The following is a 20,717-nucleotide window of genomic DNA, read 5'->3' on the forward strand; positions in this document are numbered from 1 at the left end:
GTTTGATGTATTCACTATTATTCTACAATGTAGAAAAATATGTAAAAGATTAAGAAAAACCCTTGAATGAGTAGGTGTGTCCAAACTTTTGACTGGTACTGTATATATTTAGAATTTTTATTGTTGGACATTAAAGACTGTAAAACACTTAATCATCTCCAAGTGATTTTAATTTAAGAAATCTGTTAAAGTATTTCCACACAATAGAGAGACACATGATCGTATACAAATGTAAGCAAGGTTTGAAATGATTATGTTTTAGTCAAACATGATCTGTTTGGTCTTCTTGTGGTCAATTTGCAGTCTACAAAATATTTGTAATTATGTTCCGGCCCCCCGACCATCCGCTCAACAAAGAAATCTAGTTGATGATCCCTAATTTAGGTGATGTTGCGCAACCAAGTGAAATGTCTCATTTGGGGTTTTAGGGTGGGTTTCTGTATAGCACTTTGTGACATCGGCTGATGTAAAAAGGGCTTTCTAACTACATTTGATTGATTGATTTTGTACATTTCAGTTTCCTTAAACTGAACGCTGCAAATGACATAGGCAGACGAGCACTAAACACTCAGTGTTCAGTTCCCTTTTTAACAGCCTCCACAGGTCATTAAGTTTCTGACTGTCCCAATTCGTCAAAGGGCCCACAGCCTTTTTCATTTAACTGTGGCTGCTAAAAAAACAGGTGCTAAATCATGTGTGTCTGTTTTCCTCCAAAAATAACCTATTGCATAAGACAAATGTTAGAGAAAGATAATACAAAAGCGGTATTATAATTGCAGAAGCATGTACTAAAATGTTTGATTTTATCTTTAGAGTTCATGAATATTCATATATGAATGCACTTACAGAAGAAATGACTGTCTAATTTCCTTCTAGATGGATGTCTGAGAAACGGTTTGCTCTAAAGCACACATAAATTCAAATGCAGTCTTAAAAATGCTAATTTCCATCTTGGTAAGCATTGTGACTCTTATGAGAAGAAACTGCAGTTATGTCTAGAGATGGGAGGAGCCCAACTATGACCTCTAAATGACTCCACACATGCAGATGGCTGGTTTAAAAAAAAGGTACAGTAGCAATTGCTTCAGGGTGAAGGGGACAAAGGGCATGTCTCAAAGTTCTGATGTTGCTGCCTCTCTTCCTGTCATCGACTTCAGCTGTTCAAATCTAAAAACTGGTGAAATAATATGGAGGATGCCTGCTGTAGCTCTTTAACTAGGCAAGTCAGTTAAGAAAAAATTCTTATTTACAACGACGGCCTACCGGGGAACAGTGGGTTAACTGCAGAACGACAGATTTCTACCTCGTCAACTTTCGGTTACTGGCCCAACGCTCTAACCACCAGGCTACCTGCCACCCCATCATTGCAGTAGAGACAAGGAAAGGAAGCCTCAAGGAGAGGACTACTAAGAAACCTATATGGCACTATAATTTAAAGGAAGTTTAAAGGGCAGATATTATGTAATTACTTCGATTGACTGAAGTACTATTTTCCTTTTTTTAAAACCACTATTATTCCTCATAATTTGTTCTTTAACCATGTCAAATCAAATCAAACTTTATTTGTCACATGCGCCGAATACAACATGCTTACTTACAGGCCCTTAACCAACAGTGCAGTCAGGTCTTTAATGATGTCAGGTCCTTAATAATGATGTCAGGTCTTTAATGATGTCAGGCTTGTGCTAATACCACCTTTCTCCTTTTGTTTGCCTTTTTTATACACTGGAAGGTAAGATTTCTTTCACAGGTGTGAGGTGTTGACGTGTTGTATCTACAGTACATTTCTGACACACCCTGACTGCCCTACAGTTCCTCTAGCTGCTTGAACTCTATGAGTGCACTCAAGATGAAAGTTTCCTCTTGATTAGTCATTCATCATCTTGAGGAAGTTAGTTTAGTGAGATTAAGAAATCACAGAAGTAGATTACAAATGCATTTTAGGAAATGATTGCAAAACAACATCCATCATAACAATGTCACACCTTGAAAATGTCAAAGAGTATATCTTGAGGCGTTTGAATTTAGCTCCTCCTGTCACACTTTATCTCTGTGAGATATTGAGAAAACAAGCAGAGCCTTGTATGATTATTTTCACAGCTCCACACGATGACATTACACAAGATACCTTTCTCTTGCTAAGGTAACACGCATGTGTCTAGTACCTTCACACTCACGTCACTGTACTGACATGGTTTCAAGTGATATTAGATTAAATGTTATTACTTGGCCCACTTCTTACAAATTATTGTGGTACAGTATATTAGGGTTATGATTGTTATGTTGGTACCCCAGGACCACAGTATATTATTTACCATAACTATGTACATAGAATCTGTCTCATTACTGGGCCTATAAAAATCCATTGACACCATCTGATCTCCAATCTGTGCCAGATACAAGCCAACTCGATGACCTAAGGCCTGTCAACAGGTGGGAGGGAGACAAATTGTAGAACAAACTGTGTCCCGTCAAGCTGAATAGAATGAAAGATGGAGTTTGACAAATGGGGTGACACATGATAGATTGGGCTTGTCAATGGCATCTCAATAGCCAGCAGGGCTCCTGGGTTATTTTAATTCTGTCATCTAAGAGAAACAGCTGAGCAGATGTTTGGCTTGCCGTTGGGCAAAAAATTAAAAAGGGTCCCACACCTTTACTAATAACCGGAGGACCTGTCGTCAGACTGCAATTGATTCAGATAAAGATTGGTTGATAAATTCGGGCCTCCCTTCAGGCGCTGCTGTAGCTCAATCTTTACCTTGTTTTCGGTTTGTCCTTTTCCCACATTGACTGTATTATCAGTAGCTATGCACGTGTTAGCACTAGCACGGACTGTTGCCAAAGGGATGATAGCCCGTTGCTAATGTTTCCAAATGTATCAGCTCATGATTTACACCCTCCTTGCGTTAATAGGATTGGGAGTGAAAAGCCTGAGACAATATTAAGCTTTTTTATATATATCTGATAATGTCATTCGGCATTGTCAGACAGTCATGGCCGCCAATGAGACAGACCTAGCCTTGCTCCATTACAATCAGTCTGCTAAATCAATGCGCCTTCATCAAAAAAAAAGGAGATTCCCGAAAACATTGACAGGCCATCTGCACCGTGCACCACACGTATCTCCAGAACACAGTTGCTCAAATCATTACAGTGAGTCTTATCGAAGAGCTAACTAACAGCCCACTGTGCATTTCATTCCATTTGGGCTCTGGGAAATGGATACTCCTCCCAGGGGAGCTAGTGTGGGTACTGCAAGGGGCAGCATATGTGTAGTGTACTGAAAACCTATTTGTGCTTTGGAAAAAGCCATGCATTCTCCAAATAGTATGTGTGATTGGGTTACGGACTCCGTATGCTAGTGGCATACTGTCATATATCAAATCCCACCATGTGCAAGCCGATATAATCCAGCTACTCAGGACACTGGTGAACCCGTGATTACTGGGACAGGTGCTTTTCTACTTTTCCTATAAATGTATTATGGCTGGCATATTTCTGGTCTTAGGTTAATGGTTTCTCGATTTTTCTCACTCAGTTCAGATGACACCCAAGGCAGAAACAGTCAGGATTTGATTTCTATAGATCCACTTCAATTATAGTATAGCTTAAATAAGTGGAACTGAGCGCAAGCAAGACAGAAACAAAATATGAACCATATTATGTGCACTCATTGTACCTACCTCTAGACTTCAATGTGTGTCAAAGGAACCATGCATGGACCCACAGCTAAGTCATTGAAAATGGCGTGGAACTATGCATGATTAATCATAATTTTGAACTGCATTAAGCTCCCCCCTCCCTCACTCACTCACTCACTCACTCACTCACTCACTCTAGCTATATGAGGTCAGGCATGTGAGAACAACTGATGAGGGGCTCCTGTAAAACTCTTAACAGTATATAAGCTCTATACGTGACCCCATAAGAGACAGTGGACGGAATAACGGGCTAATACTTATTTTCTATGTTCAGACTCTCAACCTCAACCAAATCTCAACCTGCAGCGAGAAGTTGATCTTGCTCTGATATCATAATTCATGCGTAGCAGATCATGCATCACTATCTCTCAGAATTACATTAGAAATTAGCTCAGTTGAGATAATAAATGCCTCAAAAGATGTACAGCATATCCAATAACAGTGAGGAGAAGACTTTGTTTGCTGTATTTCAAACATAGTGGCACCTTCAGATTGCTACAATGGAGAAGAACATGCGGGTGGAACAGAGGGAATGGTACCAAATTGCTGGGTCAGTAGCATATTTCCTACCAGTGAGTGTCTTTCATCTCAGTCCTGCCACCCTGAATCATGCAAAATTGTCAGGCTGCATTGTTATTTTTTGGTGTGTGTGGGCTGCTGGAGGCATATGTTGAAGTCACGCTTGTAAAACAATCATAGATTTCTTCAGGAAATCAAAACGTGTTTACTCACATCTGAGTAATTCATGTTCTGTGAACATTTAGCATAGCGACCACCGACCAGTCCCTCACTAACCAAAGCAATACAACTTTGTTCCCTTCTCTGCAACATGCAACCACAGAATCAACAGCAAATGTTGGCTACCATGCTGTATGTTGTCATGTGTTGCTGCCATGCTATGTTGTCGTCTTAGGTCTCTCTTTATGTAGTGTTGTGTTGTCTCTCTTGTCGTGATGTGTGTTTTGTCCTATATTTTGATTTGATTTATTTTTAATCCCAGCCCCCATACCCACAGGAGGCCTTTTTCCTTTAGTAGGGCCGTCATTGTAAATAAGAATTTGTTCTTAACTGACTTGCCTAGTTAAATAAAGGTTAAATAAAATAAAAATCCATCTGTATATTAGAAGCCACAGCTGCACAACTTTTCAGTACTTGTCCGGGGTCATGCTCCTTGTCAATCAATCGCAAGGTGACGGCTGAGCCCCACGCAGTGAAGAGGAGATGGAACAGGACACTTTCAAATAGTTCTCTGACAGGGGTCGATGACATCTGCCAGACTATGTAGACATACCCTCCAGAGATGGTAACCAAGGTCAACTCATCACATCTACCCTCTGCCAAAATTGTAAGTCCAATGGAATTCAGTTTGCTTTCAAAACAGCTAATATCCCCCACAGACGGCTTAAGTCTATGTTAGTGCAGGGCTGTTCCAGCGATGTACTAATCGCAGGTTGACGTTTATTGTCATGGGTCTTGCCCTGGAGGCAGAACTGCACGATTTCGGCTAGATCGGCCAGCTCAAAATTGGCTATATCATAAAAGTTAATGAAAACTAAGATTAGCTTTTTAGGGTTAGACATTGGGAATAGCAGTGTGGTTAAGGTTAGGGTTTAAAGTTAGGGTTAAAATCCGATTTTATGACTTTGTGGCTGTACCAGCTAGTGACCACTCTGCAGAGCTGCCTCCTGTACATTAGTCATCTCAATAAATGGCAACCTGCGTACTAATCCTTAAACACAGTTACAGGTAACCCAAATGTAATAAGTTTGGAAATGTCAATATAAGCTACATTGAGAGGAAGCAACCACAAGAAAAATGCTTTAATTACCCAACAATGCACTGATTATGCCAACAGTAATATTTACACGCCATATTTAATTCTCTCGTGTAGTCATTTCAGAAATGTTTTCTCCTCAAGACATTTTCCAAGGAAATGTCAGCCTATGCAATGTTTCATGTAATGACACAATAGTTACATGTAGCCTATTTCACCTCAATGACCCGAGTAAGGTCAATGTTTTTGAAAATGCCAAATTGATTATTTCAAGTGTGCAATGAGCACATAAACCACTGGCAGAAGTGCAGCTGAGAAACAAGAGGCTTGAGGAAAAGATGCTGCCCAGCAGTAGATGACAGGTATTTGCGCTGACAGGTTATCCTGACTTGAGGCAGACTAACTCCACCCTTCATGTCTAGACCGCACCGGGCAGACTTTCTTTTCTCTCAAAAATGTCAATGTTAGCGTTGGGCTATTTACAGTGGCGTGTTTATATGACCAAATTTATGTGCTCTTGATATTTTTGTCTCCTCTGGGAAACGTGGTGCTTGGAGTCAGTGGTCGGCTCCAAACCGAATTGATTTTCAGCTCTAGGCCTAATTCAAAGAAGGAATAGATGAAGAAACACTTGCTATATTGGATGTGCTGTAGCAATTGTTCAAAGGCAGCTGATAACATTCATTAAATTCTACTGCTATCTAAGAATCTCTCTTGAATTTAAGTTTCAATGAGGCATTTCATTTTGCAGGAAATAAGGAAAGTCTCTTACAATGGAGCAATAGGTTTTCATGTCCATTTTCCTGGTCTAGGATTGGTTGGCTTTGTGTGTCGAGAGTAATTAAGTCACAGGTGTAAACATGCAAAAAGTTACAAAACCAAATTGAAGATCTAAAACTGTTTTACGAACATGACACTGCTATTCATAATTTGCATGAATCCATAACTGGCATTGACACTCAGCATGCTGGCTATAGTTTGGGTCTGTAAGGCCTTGACTGGTAGATTAAGTTGAGGACACAGATGTTCCCTATCCACATAGTATAGGAAGACTATTCCCCACATACTCTTTAAAAGGACAAGAAGGGAATGTATTGTGATACAAAAAGAAAAGGAATGCACTGTTACAGAACTGTGGCTGGATGGGTGACCCTCCCCACAGGGACATATCAATGAGAATGTCAAGATTATTTGTTTGTGTCCCTGAAAAAAAGACACTCAGGATGCTGACCTGAAAAGGACATTGATTCTGCTGAAAACAATCGGGCCTTACAAAGTACCTGGGGGTAATGTTGATACTGCAAGTGAGAGAGAAGCCACCGCCTGCCTGGAGAGGCTTTTCTCTGCCAATGCAGAGCTTAAAAACCTGTGACCCAGTTCCCTTGAGAAACTCCCTCCTGCTTGGGGAGAATGTACACTCGCTGCCCAAAATGACAAACAGCAGGCAGGCGGTGGCATGCTCGCCTGCCAAATACAGTTCTCCGACGTTCAAGTTGTGCTGACAGCAAAAACATAGACACTGTTATCTACTGTTAGTCCTCACTTGAGACTCTGGGGTGGTGAGAGGGGAACAAGTCTACATGGACTGCTTGTGGACAGACTGACTGTGTTTGGGGTCTCAGTGAGGAAAGGCTCTTGTGTGGTCAGTATATTTTCTGGTCTATTTTTGTTGCAATGTCCTTACAAGTGGGTAAAAAATTACCCATTTTACTTTTAGGCATTTTTTTGTTGTTGGTGTAGGCCGACTACCTCAGTGCGAGTAACTAACTGTACATTGCTACAGTACATTAGTTCACCCTGAGAAACTTATTTAGAGAAGCATTTGTACCATTTTAAAGAATAACTTGATATTCCAAATCCTTTTGGTGTTGTTTCACCAGTTTACAGCTATCCCGTAATTTCAAATCAAATATGAACTTAACCACTATGGGATCCACTTAACACAACAACAGACTGGTACCGTGAATCCCAGCTGACAAACTGGTAGCTGTCAACAGACTGGGCTAACAGCTATATAAACCACCCTAGTCAGCACACATTGGGTAATCATTGCCTGATAGGGAGAGGTGTTACTTCCTAAACAGAGCAAAACATGCAATATGCTGACTTCAACAAATCCCACACCACGCACAAGGCTATGGGTTTGATTTGAGGAAATTGTGCCTGTCCCTGTAAGGAACTACACAGTACATTAAGTTTTTTTAAAAAGTTTGTCAAATCTCCAGATAGATAAGGGCCAGAGAGTGACTTGAGATTTGCAAGAATAACTTCAAGTTTGAATCAACTATCCATTGACGTCAACGCATGACACGAAAGTTCCACCTCCATGTACCATCTCAAATCCTATTCATGGTCTGAAGTGACCATTATATACCATTATGCATGTTGGTTCCTTATCGTCTGTTTGTTTGTTTGTATTGGGACCTGTTGAATGCACAATGCACTTCTGTGTCCCCAGACTAGAGGTCAACCGATTAATCGGAATGACCGATTAATTAGGGCCGATTTCAAGTTCTCTTGCGTTCTGTGCAACAGAGTCAGGGTATATGCAGCAGTTTGGGCCGCCTAGCTCATTGGGAACTGTGTGAATGTCACGCCCTGACCGTAGAGATCCTTTAAATTCTCTATTTGGTAGGTCAGGGTGTGACTAGGGTGGGAAATCTATGTTTAAATTTCTTTGTTGGCCGAGTATGGTTCCCAATCAGAGGCAGCTGTCTATCATTGTCTCTGATTGGGGATCATACTTAGGCAGCCCTTTTTCCCACCTTCTGTTGTGGGATCTTGTCTTTTTGTGTTGCATGTGTTGCGCCTAGCTTTTCGTTCGTTGAGATGTTTATTGTTTTTGGTGGAACATTTATAATAAAAAATAATTTTAAAAAATTACCCCCTTTTTCTCCCCAATTTCGTGGTATCCAATTGTTAGTAGCTACTATCTTGTCTCATCGCTACAACTCCCGTACGAGCTCGGGAGAGACGAAGGTCGAAAGTCATGCGTCCTCCAATACTCAACACAGCGCGCATTCAACCCGGAAGCCAGCCGCACCAATGTGTCGGAGGAAACACTGTGCACCTGGCAACCTTGGTTAGTGCTCACTGCGCTCGGCCCGCCACAGGAGTCGACGGTGCGCGACGAGACAAGGATATCCCTACCAGCCAAACCCTCCCTAACCCGGACGACGCTAGGACAATTGTCACGGCCGGTTACGACAGAGCCTGGGCGCGAACCCAGAGTCTCTGGTGGCCCTTAACCACTGGGAGGCGAACATTTAGAATTAAAGAAAATGTACAACTACCACGCTGCACCTTGGTCTTCATTTAACGACGGACGTTACAGTGCAGACCATTTCTTCCTAACAAAGACAGCCAACTTCGCCAAACGGGGGATGATTTAACAAAAGCGCATTTGCGGAAAAAAAAGCCCAATCGTTGCACGAATGTACCTAACCATAAACATCAATGCCTTTCTTAAAATCAATACAGAAGTATATTTTTTTAAACCTGCATATTTAGGTCAAAGAAATTCATGTTAGCAGGCAATATTATCTCGGGGAATTGTGTCACTACTCTTGCGTTCATTGCACGCAGAGTCAGGGTATATGCAACAGTTTGGGCCACCTGGCTCTTTGCAAACTAATTTGCCAGAATTTTACATAATTATGACATAACATTGAAGGTTGTGCAATGTAACAGCAATATTTAGACTTATGGATGCCACCTGTTAGATAAAATACGTAACGGTTCCGTATTTCACTGAAATAATAAATATTTTGTTTTTGAAATGATGGTTTCCAGATTTGACCATATCAATGACCTATGGCTCGTATTTTTGTGTGTTATTATATTATAATTAAGACTATGATTTGGTAGAGCAGTCTGACTGAGCGGTGGTAGGCAGCAGCAGGCTCGTAAGCATTCATTCAAACAGCACTTTCCTGCGTTTGCCAGCAGCTCTACGCAATGCTTCAAGCATTGCGCTGTTTATGACTTCAAGCCTTTCAACTCCCAAGATTAGGCTGGCAATACTAAAGTACCTATTAGAACATCCAACACTCAAAGCTATATGAAATACAAATGGTATAGAGAGAAATAATCCTATAATAACTACAACCTATAACTTCTTACCTGGAAATATTGAAGACATGTTAAAAGGAACCACCAGCTTTCATATGTTCGCATGTTTTGAGCAAGGAACTTAAACGTTAGCTTTTTTACATGGCACTTATTGCACTTTTATTTTCTTCTCCAACACTTTGTTTTTGCATCAATTAAACCAAATTGAACATGTTTCATTATTTATTTGAGACTAAATTGATTTTATTGATGTATTATATTAAGTTAAAATAAAAGTGTTCATTGTTCATTCAGTATTGTTGTAATTGTCATTATTACAAATATATACATGTAAAAATCAGCCGATTAATTGGTATCAGCTTTTTTTGGTCCTCCAATAATAGGTATCAGTATCGGCGTTGAAAAATCATAATCGGTCGACCTCTACCCCAGACAACCATGCATACGTGAAAAGCTACACATTTCCATTGGCCTGTGAGTCCTATTAACCCCCCGTAATCCCCTAATCTGTCTGTTTCAGAACAGCAGCCCCTGTGATCATTGGCATGTCTTGCATGTTCCTCGGCTTCCTGGACTGGTGCTGAAAGAGGCTACACTAGATTATCCCTAGGTAATCTGCATCTCGTACTAAAATGTGCAGCTGGGTTCTTGAAAAATAGTTTCAGAAGTTTGATTTTGAGGCAGTTTCATTTGGCTGAAAATGCAATGCCAACATTCACTTATCAAGCGCAAGAGCGTGGAAAAGTCACTGTAAACATTTAAGCATATTAACAAAATGTTAATTCATCAAGAAACAATCCAACCTGAAACCCAAAGTTTAATAAGTTACAATACAAGGTGAAGTGGTTTAATTAATGGCTGAGCCTCACTCACTGGAGATGTGAGCCAAGTGGAACAGAATGACAATGACATGGCCGATCGTTACTGCCTGACACACCTAGCGATTAGGACTCCATCTTCTGTAATAAAGATTAAAGCCTATGTATCAGGTTGCATAACAACGGTCAACAACAACAGTTCCCTTGGAGAAAGTTACTGTAGTACAGGGACTGCACTAGCAACCATGCTGAGACTGATAGTATAGGGACTGCACTAGCAACCATGCTGAGACTGATAGTAGAGGGACCACACTAGCAACCATGCTGAGACTGATAGTAGAGGGACCACACTTGCAACCATGCTGAGACTGATAGTAGAGGGCCACACTAGCAACCATGCTGGGACTGATAGTAGAGTGACTGCAACTCTCCCAGGACTGTCACTCTCCCAGTAACCACCACTAAACATGCCAGATAGGGCTAGCTTTCAGTATCAAATTGTCGCCGAGCATCAGCAATCAACCACACTGGAGCGCTGGTGAAACACTCACACGTCAGAGCCAAAGGTTAACGTTAGCAAGGGACTTTATTCTCATTCAACGTGTGGCCACTGTTTGCCAATGGAGGAGCTGCATGCAGGAATGTGAGATATGCAAATTAGGTGTTTGAGGTGAAGGGTAACCTAGCGGATGGCTGGCAGTTCGAATCCTGGGTCTAACGGGAAAAATGGGGTGGGAAGTGAGCTAGCAATCAGAGGGTTGCTGGTATCAAATCCTAGATGCCATTGCCTGTCGTTGTGCCCTTGAGCAAGGCACTTAAAACCCACAACAACAGGTCCCCGGGTGCCCAGTGTGGCAGCCCCCTGCACCAGTCCAAAACATGTATACGTATGTGTATGTATATGTGCCTTTCTGAGGGGTTGGGTTAAAAGCGAAAGTCACATTTCGATTGGACCTTATGTGCAATTGACCAATAAATTGATCCTACTCTTAAGAAGAATGCTTAATGTTTTAAGTAAGACATAGGGTGACATATGACCTTCCACAACATGAGGGGGCTGTGCATTAGAAACCATTTTGGTTGTTAATGACACTGTAATTATATGGTAATGACGCTGGTAAGTATTGAATAAACAAAGTTTGAGATAGTGAATCAGTATTAGTGTAAAAAAAATCTGCAAACAGTTTACATATAATAAACGAATGGAAAGAGTACATTGCTATAAGCCGCCTAGTGTATGCTTCATCAAATAATGTTAAATTAACTGCAAAATTACCTGGATGCAAAAGCATAGGCTAGTTATGAATTTATGCACAGGTGTGCACATCCATGCACACACACACACCTCATCACAACAATAGCTTGATTCCAAGTTCCACATGCTGGAAAGAATAAATTATTTGCAGAGATGATTAATTGGACAGTCTCTTAATGTATGTAATAATGTATGTAATAATGTATGTATGTCTTACCGCCATATTTATTTGACTTTAAAAGGGGAAATAACAATAAAAGAAAAAACAATTTGACAGTCTAAATCAGTGGGGTTCAGAGGATAAGTAAATTACATCACCTGGAATGACTACCATTGAATGAATGGAGCCTTTTACAATCATCGAGAAAACCTCTCTCAGGGGACATTACATTTCAGAGGGGTTTCCCCCTTAAACACACACCGGCACACTTGAAAGGTAAAGGTAATAATATCCACTTCCTATCCTGGATAATGCTGTTTGAACTGAATAAAACGTATTCATTCATTGCTGTTTAAACTCAAGCAAGATGTGCTTTGTAAGAGGAGTAGGTTTGAGTTCTGGAAGTTTATTGTTAAAGTCCTTTATTTCCAACTCAACCCATGTTAAAACTGACAGCTAAACACACATTCAAAACACGCAACTTACCGTTTTGTTCCTTTAAACTTGGTTGTTGGAATTTGCTGACATGACTTGATTCAGCTTCTGAGCCATGTTGTTGGAGAAGCGATACAAACAGGATTAATAATGGAAGGATCATTTGGATTAGTGGCGGACAGCGATTACAAAACACTGTTGACGAGACGTTTAGTATCACCATGCAAAAACGTTGTTTGGATGACAACAATGCTGTTTTGGACAAATTTGTAGCGGATAAACGCAGAGTAAAATCGACATAATCTCATTCAAATACAGTCCTTTGAAAAAAAATGAAACGTCAAAAAAAATCCCGTAATATCCACTAAAGGATAACTTTGAAATCAACGGCACGACAAACTGGTTCCGATACAAGTGCGCACCTGTGGGGTATATGGAAAATTGTCTTGGAAGTTAGAAAGTCACTGCTGCGCTTGAACTAAATTACATATCCACTTTAAAGTTCCATCAAAGGCACCAAATTACTTATATATTGAGTGAAATAAATCGTAAATGCTTAAATCTTTTTGTCCAATGAGAAGTGCGATACTGTTGCCTGCGCGCGACATTCATTAGTTTCCAAAGTCTCCGCCGTCTGCAAGTCCAATCCACAGATTTGCAGGCATTACAATAAACTTCACATTAACCGCAGATACCACAAGAGTGCAGTGCAATTCGATACAGTTTGTACAGTGGATGATATTGCAGAGCACACATAACTCCAGTTGTTTGGTGAGGTCTTGGCTCGGTGGCTGTTGACTGGAACTAAACTATGCTGGAGACTGGAGCTAAACTGTCGCTAAAAGTGAGACGACAAGGTCTGGATTTTTGGAAAAGCAGACTGCCAACTGAGCTGACGACACAACAGGTGCTATACAAAAAGTAAAACTTTCTAGTGAAGAAAACTACCAGGCAAGTTAACTGTTCAGTTGCTGCAGCTCTCCTGGTGTATATGTCCAGCTCTCCTGGTGTATGTCCAGCTCTCCTGGTGTTTGTCCAGCCAGCACATTTGGTTCCTTGGAAGTTGTGGGAACATAAGTTTTTGGTTTCCAGTTGGTTCTGGGAACAAAGCCATAAAACGGGTAAAACATAATGTTTTGTAAACATTCTGAGAAAGGAAGTGAACATTTCGACCTGTTCTGGGAAATAAATGTTTAAATTGCAGTGAGGTTCTCAGAATGTTTTACTATAGTTAACGTTACCTGAACGTTTTCCTGGGAGGTTTTATTGATGCTCTGTAGGGCGGAATTTTTTGGGCAATTTGGAGTTTTTGGAATAACTCCCTTAAATCTTGCATTGAATGTTTCAATAAGACTTTTAATAACACTGCTAGCTTATTTTGGGTTAACCTTCAAACTCCATGCAAACTCCATGCACAGACAGGGCACATGGAAATTAATTCCCAGGCATTAATCCTGCAAACACATTTATTTTTTATTGTGACACGGCATGAGTGAGATTTTAACCTATAATCTTCTGTTCTGTATTTGTCATTTAGCAGACACTTTTATCCAGAGCAATTTACAGTTACTGCATTCATTTTAAGATAGCTAGGTGGGACAACCACAAATCACAGTCAAAGTAAGTACAATGTTCTGTAATAAAGTAGCTATCAAGTCAGACCTAGTAAGGGGGAAAAAAGTAAAGTGTGAGTGATAGTTCACAGGAAGTTCACAAAAGGGGGGTGCTGTGGGAAAATTTAAGATACTTCGAACAGGCAGGGTTTCAGATGTTTTCGGGAAGATGGGCAGGGATTCTGCTGTCCTAGCTTCACAGGGAAGCTGGTTCCAGCATTGGGGTGCCTATAACCTTCTGTTCTCTATCCATGGAATTATTCCAGTGCCCCACCAGGATGGCGCTAGCGTGCCATGTTTTTTTAATGCATACAAAGCTGTTCATTTTAGTCTATTAAACAGACCCCATTTCAAAGGAAACAAGATCAGGTGTGGCCAATTACTGGGCTCAGCCATCACACCTTAACACACTTAACAAGATAGAGGATAGAGAGAGTTCTGTTGATGCTGAGAAAGGAATGTACAGTATATGTTTAAGTGATAATGTCAGAGAAGCCGGTGTTTGAAGGATATATTGGCACGGGTATTGTTAGGCCCGAGACGAGGTCGCCAATATATCCTCCAAACACCGGCTTTGAGGGCATATTCAAATAATGATTGACATGTTTTCATTATAAATGTTATTATAAATGTTATCCTTCCACAAGATATAGTCCCGACCTTAATCTAGGGTTTCTACCCAAGCAGGCTGGTCGTTCATTCTATCGGTTCGGTTGCTAGAGACGCGACCCATTCGTTCAGTCTTTTTGTTCTGTATCGCTCGTTCTAAAAGTTCCATTGCTATACTGGCTGGCAACGTTCTTATCCCTTGCTTGCTAGCTAGCCAACTACGGCAAATGTACAGTCACGTCAAAAAGTGCAGCCAGAATAACTGCAAAGTAGTTGTAGTAGTTAGCATTTGTTTAAGCTGTTTTCTAGAGACATTTATTTGGATACATCCATAACAATGAGCTAATGAAGTGCAATTTCGCCTGGCATAAAAAATATGCTCACCTGTCAGGACACTGTGTTGTTTAGAGGAGCTAGCCAACAGTATAGCTAACACAATCACTTCAAACTGAAGCTAGATACAACTAAGGGCTGTAACCAGGCACTCCATGTTGTGTCTTGACTAAGAACAGCCCTTAGCCGTGGTATATTGGCCATATACTACACCCCCTCTTGCTTATTGCTTAAATAACATTTTTAGAACATTCTCTGAACGTTACTGAAGTTTTTTTGTGATTTCTATGGAAAGTTTTCTTAATGTTCTCTGAGCAATTTGAGAACATGTCTTTAAATAGGACCATGAGGAAACCTGTAAGAAACGTTATGCTGAAGTATTGAAATTCCCACAGAACAACATTGTTTCTTAACGTTCTCTGAACTATTTGAGAACATGTCTTTAAATAGGACCATTAGGAAACCTGTAAGAAACGTTATGCTGAAGTATTGAAATTCCCACAGAACAACATTGTTTCTTAACGTTCTCTGAACTATTTGAGAACATTCCAAATGTCAAACCAGTTGGAGAACGTTCCTAGAACATTACCAAAATTGAAATTAAATGTAACCATGATTGAACTTTAAGGAAAGGTTCTGTTAAAGTATGTTATTTTGTTAAGTTGCTTAAATGTGCTGAGAAGGTTCCAAATCCAAGCAACTATCCTGCACAATTTCCAGAAAGTTGTGTGAAGGTTGTATGCAAAATAACCATAGGACTAACATGCTCTAGAGTCTATTTATGAATCCATGCCCCGGTGAATTTATGCTTGAGATTTGGCTGAAGCTCAATCCCATCTTTCTGCTGATATTCCGGGGTTTGTGAAAGTGGCCTTTTTCTACACATGAGAGGATCCGGATAAGAAAATCAGCACAAAATCATCTGTAAAACTAGAACCATGTGAGCTACACACTAATATGTCATGATATCAAAAGGGGAGATTCTCACAAACATGAAGGTGTCGGTTGTTCTACTCTACGAAGTACACAAGCTTCAGGGGAGTCTTCTGAAGGTAACCCAGTACCAATGTTGCCTATACATTGTCTCTGCTGAGTGCAAACTTGAACATTGTGCAACTTCCAGCTTGCGTTTACTGTGAACACTGAGGCTGCACCCCTTTTAAGTTAGAGTTTTAACAGTAGCCGTGTAGTCTACTGTGGCTATTTGATCATAATGAAGAAAAAAAGAAAAGAAAATGCATCCCATAAAATCTTAACATGGAAATAGCTCTTTTTGTCATTCAGCCTACAGTTGCATCCAATGTGTGGTGTTCAATGTTGGCCTACATTCCATGAGACTTTAGATTTTTTTTTTTTTAAACATGTAGAGCTTGCCATTAACCTGTTTATCCACTTGTCCTTCAGACAAGGTGACTGAACATGTTGTTGTGTTGTTTGATGCAATAAACCACTTCACAAAATAAACTGCAATATTATTCCCATACCATTATTACAGAGAATCAGACTAATCTTGCTACCCTTATTGAAGCCTTTCTCAAAATAAAACACGGCCACTTTAAGACAACAACAAAAAAACGCTTTTTACCTGACTCGCTTGTCTAGAAACTGGTATATTTTGTACACTTGTAGGAAGCAATCACTCCTCTATTGCTGACTACAAATGATCTATTACCGGGCTATTAACTCACTAACTAGCAAAGGATATGAACAAAATGTGCACACATTGCTACACGAAGCTCTCGCTTTGATCTCAAAACAAGTGCCCGCTAATGCTGTAAACACAGTCCAGTTCAAAGTAAATGGCACAGACCCATATATGGCAATGGTCTATTTGCATATATGCCTACTGCAGCTCTGATTGTTTAAAATCAAATAAAACTGTATTTGTCAGATGCGCCGAATACAACAAGTGTAGACCTTATGGTGACATGCTTACTCACAAGCCCAACAGTGCAGTTCAAGAAAGAGTTAAGAGAATATTTACCAAATAAACTGAAGTAAAAAAAATAATAAAAAGTAACACAATAAAATAACAATAACAAGGCTATATACATCGGGGTACGGGTACTGAGTCAATGTGCGGAGGTACAGGTTAGTCAAGGTAATTTGTACATGTAGGTAGGGGTGAAGTGACTATGCATAGATAATAAACAGTGAGTAGCAGCAGTGTACAAAACAAATGGAGGGAGGGTGGTGTCAATGCAAATAGTCCGGTGGCTATTTGATTAATTGTTCAGCAGTCTTATGGCTTGGGGGTAGAAGCTGTTAAGGAGCCTTTTGGTCCTAGACTTGGAGCTCCGGTACCGCTTGCCGTGTGGTAGCAGCGTACCCTGTGCGGTAATAGTCTATGACTTGTGACTGGAGTCTCTGACATTTTTTTGGGCTTTCCTCTGACAAAGCCTAGTATATAGGTCCTGGATGGCAGGAAGCTTGGCCCCGGTGATGTACTGGGCCGTACGCACTACCCTCTGTAGCGCGGTCAGATGCCGAGCAGTTTCCATACCAGGCTGTGATGCATCCGGTGAGGATGTTCTCGATGGTGCATCTGTAGAACTTTTTGAGGATCTGGGGACCCATGCCAAATCTTTTCAGTCACCTGAGGGGGGAAAGGTGTTGTCATGCCCTCTTCATTACTGTCTCGGTGTGTTTGGACCATGATAGTTCTTTAGTGATATGTACACCAAGGAACTTGAAACTCTCGACCCACTCCACTACAGCCCGTTGATGTTCATGGGGACCTGTTCGACCAACCTTTTCCTGTAGTCCACAATCAGCTCCTGACTAAGTACACACCCTGAGGGGCCCCAGTGTTGAAGATCACTGTGGCAGTAGTGTTGTTTCCTACCCTTACCACCTGGTGGCAGCCCGTCAGGAAGTCCAGGATCAGTTGCAAAGGGAACTGTTAGTCCCGGGGTCCTTAGCTTAGTGATGAGTTTTGTGGGCACTATGGTGTTGAATAGTGAGCTGTAGTCAATGAACAGCATTCTCACATAGGTGTTCCTTTTTTCCAGGTGGGAAAGGGCAGTGTGGAGTGCAATTGAGATTCTGTGGATCTGTTTGGGTGGTATGCGAATTGGAGTGGGTGAAGGGAATACGGAAGGATGCTGTTGATGTGAGCCATGACTAGCCTTTCAAAGCACTTCCATGGCTACCGACGTTGAGTGCTATGGGGTGGTAATCATTTAGGCAGGTTACGTTTGCTTCCCTTGGGCACAGGGACTATGGTGGTCCGCTTTAAACATGTAGGTATTACAGACTCGATCAGGGAGAGGTTGAAAATGTCAGTGAAGACACTTGCCAGTTGCTCCACGCATGCTTTGAGTACACGTCCTGGTAATCCGTCTGGCTCCGCGGCTTTGTGAATGTTGACCTGTTCAAAGGTCTTGCTCACATTGGCTAACGAGAGCGTTATCACACAGTCGTCTAGAATAGCTGGTGCTCTCGTGCATGCTTCAGTGTTGCTTGCATTGAAGCGAGCATAAAAGGCATTTAGTTCATCTGGTAGGCTCGCGTCACTGGGCAGTTCATGTCTGGGTTTCCCTTTGTAGTCCGTAATAGTTTTCAAGCCCTGCCATATCCGATGAACGTCAGAGCCAGTGCAGTAGTATTAAATCTTAATCCTGTATTGACGCTTTGCTTGTTTGATGGTTCATCTGAGGGCATAGCGGGATTTGTTATAAGCATCCGGATTAGTGTCCTGCTCCTTGATAGAGGCAGCTCTAGCCTTTTGCTCGATGCAGATGTTATTTGTAATCGATGGCTTCTGGTTGGGATATGTACGTATGGTCACTGTGGGAACGACGTCTTCGATGCACTTATTGATGTAACCGATGACTGAGGTGGTATACTCCTCAATGCCATTGGATGAATCCCGGAACATATTCCAGTCTGTGCTAACAAAACAGTCCTGTAGCGTCATCTAACCACTTCCGTATTGAGCGAGTCACTGGTACTTCCTGCTTTAGTTTTTGCTTGTAAGCAGAAATCAGGAGGATAGAATTATGGTCAGATTTGCCATATGGAGGGCGAGGGAGAGCTTTCTATTTATCTCTGTGTGTGGAGAATAGGTGGTCTAGAGTTTTTTTTCCTCTGGTTGCATGTGACATGCTGGTCGTGCTGAAATGAGGTGGAACGGATTTAAGTTTTCCTGCATTAAATGCCCCGGCCACTAGCAGCGTATTCCAGCTGATAGCGAAACTCAAGTCGCACCGCATTATTTCTGCCTCATGCTCAAATTCATGTTGTTACTCCTAGGAACAGAGAAAGTAAAATATTCCTCGATAAAAAACGCAAGCCTATAGATACACTTTCCAACTAATTTATTACTGTTGCAGTGCTTGTTGTAGCGCTGAGTGGAAATAGGAAGAATGCACATTTTATGGCTTATAAAAGTGTTGAACACAAAGTGTTGACAGTGCTGAATAACTTAAACATGAATGAATTCATAAAAACAGCATCTCTTTGCTGTATTATTTGACCGTCTCTCTCTAGTCATGGTTTTAAATGTTTTGAAATCTCACAGTATCAGCTTAGCTGTAGCTTTCTTTTATGCCTGCTACCTAACTGCAGACACGGTTATCTGAGCCATCCGATTGGCCAGCGGTAGGCCTACAGTGCACTATATTTGCTCTCTGGGCTCCCGGGAAGGCAGAGTGTGTGCCTTCAGACACATGCAATGGTTCAAAATGGCAGCAGTTTGCCTACCTGGCGTGCAGGGCAGCTGAATCGGGTGCACCTGCCCTAGACAAATAAAAAAAATAGGAACACAAGACTTCATTGTTTTTTTTTTACATAAATGTTTGTCAATCGACTAGGAATGCCTTGGAGATTGACCAGTCAATCGCGACCTACCAGTTGGTGACCACTGCTCTAGGAAGTTGAGGGAAGTTCAATCGTGCTTCTCTCTGTCGCCTGATATTTCTGTGCTGCAGTCCCAGGCGGAGCTGTGCCCAGTTCAGAGGGAGCATTGCCAAGTACCGGCTGTAAAAATTGCAAAAAGGGCATTGAGTTCAAATGTGCCATGAATAACATGACCAAACATGGGTCTAAAATATGTTTTCTTTTTTTCCTGAGTTTTCTTCTATCTCTTAGATATCGGACAGACACTTTAAAACCTGTTTTTTTTACTGTCTGTTTTGCCATTTATGTTTCTGATAAAGTAGCCTACAGTAACAAACCATGTGTGTCCATGATGCGTAATGCATTGTGCCTGAATTGAACTACTGTATCTACTATAAATTGGATAATTAATCTTCATTATAATCACATCATAAATGATATCAGCTAGATTTTGCATCAATAGAGCGATAATGGATGGCACATTTGAGTCAAGCAATGTTAATGCAATAGGTCACAATGTAATGTATAAAATATAATTTCGATCAGCTAGTCCTCTTTTTCCCTCTTTGTTTTTTCCTACCCATTGCTGTTAAACATATTTCTTGTGATATCATGCCATTAAGGGTTAATATAATTGTGATATTGGCACTGTAGGCTACACATAACTTTCCCATTTCAACAATGTGAATACTCATTCCTTAGTCTCACCATCATTGCCCAGAACTTTTCATCATGGGGAAGTTAGAATAATGCCTAATGCCTGTTTGGGGAAATGTTTAAGAACTCAAAATGTGTCATTTCAAAGCTGTAGACACCGCTGTTACCATTTCCCCCTTCTGTTCCCAATTTCCATTCTCCAGCACAATGCTGTACCTCATCATATGTGTTTCATGTGGTTACTCTCATCTCATTGTCAGTGGAATCCTCATATGTGTGTGTGTGTGTGTCCCTGTATAAGTATACCAGCAGACAAAGCAATCAAAGGGAGTTGCAGACACATTGAACCTATTCACCATGACACATGATGCAATGGCAGAGCAACTTACCCCTGTCTCACATTGGTGAGACATTGCAGCCTCAGAGAGAGGGAAAGCCTAAAGATATCA

General features: G+C 41.0%; 2 protein-coding genes across 2 annotated transcripts in view; one reads left to right on the top strand and one right to left on the bottom strand.

The window, feature by feature from the left end:
- LOC110488931 (platelet-derived growth factor C) overlaps window positions 1-13,238 on the bottom strand; it is a 73,526-nt gene extending 60,288 nt beyond the window's left edge. The window contains exon 1 of the mRNA XM_021561406.2: window positions 12,269-13,238. Within this exon, the coding sequence (XP_021417081.1) occupies window positions 12,269-12,440 (172 nt within the window). The 5' untranslated portion in view covers window positions 12,441-13,238. The remainder of the gene's footprint in view (window positions 1-12,268) is intronic.
- Window positions 7,052-20,717, top strand: part of glrbb (glycine receptor, beta b) — a 55,785-nt gene continuing 42,119 nt past the window's right edge. The window contains exon 1 of the mRNA XM_036943055.1: window positions 7,052-7,120. The gene's annotated coding sequence lies outside the window, so the exon portion shown is untranslated. The remainder of the gene's footprint in view (window positions 7,121-20,717) is intronic.

Source organism: Oncorhynchus mykiss, chromosome 14 (assembly GCF_013265735.2).
Source record: "Oncorhynchus mykiss isolate Arlee chromosome 14, USDA_OmykA_1.1, whole genome shotgun sequence".
Taxonomy (NCBI): Eukaryota; Metazoa; Chordata; class Actinopteri; order Salmoniformes; family Salmonidae; genus Oncorhynchus; species Oncorhynchus mykiss.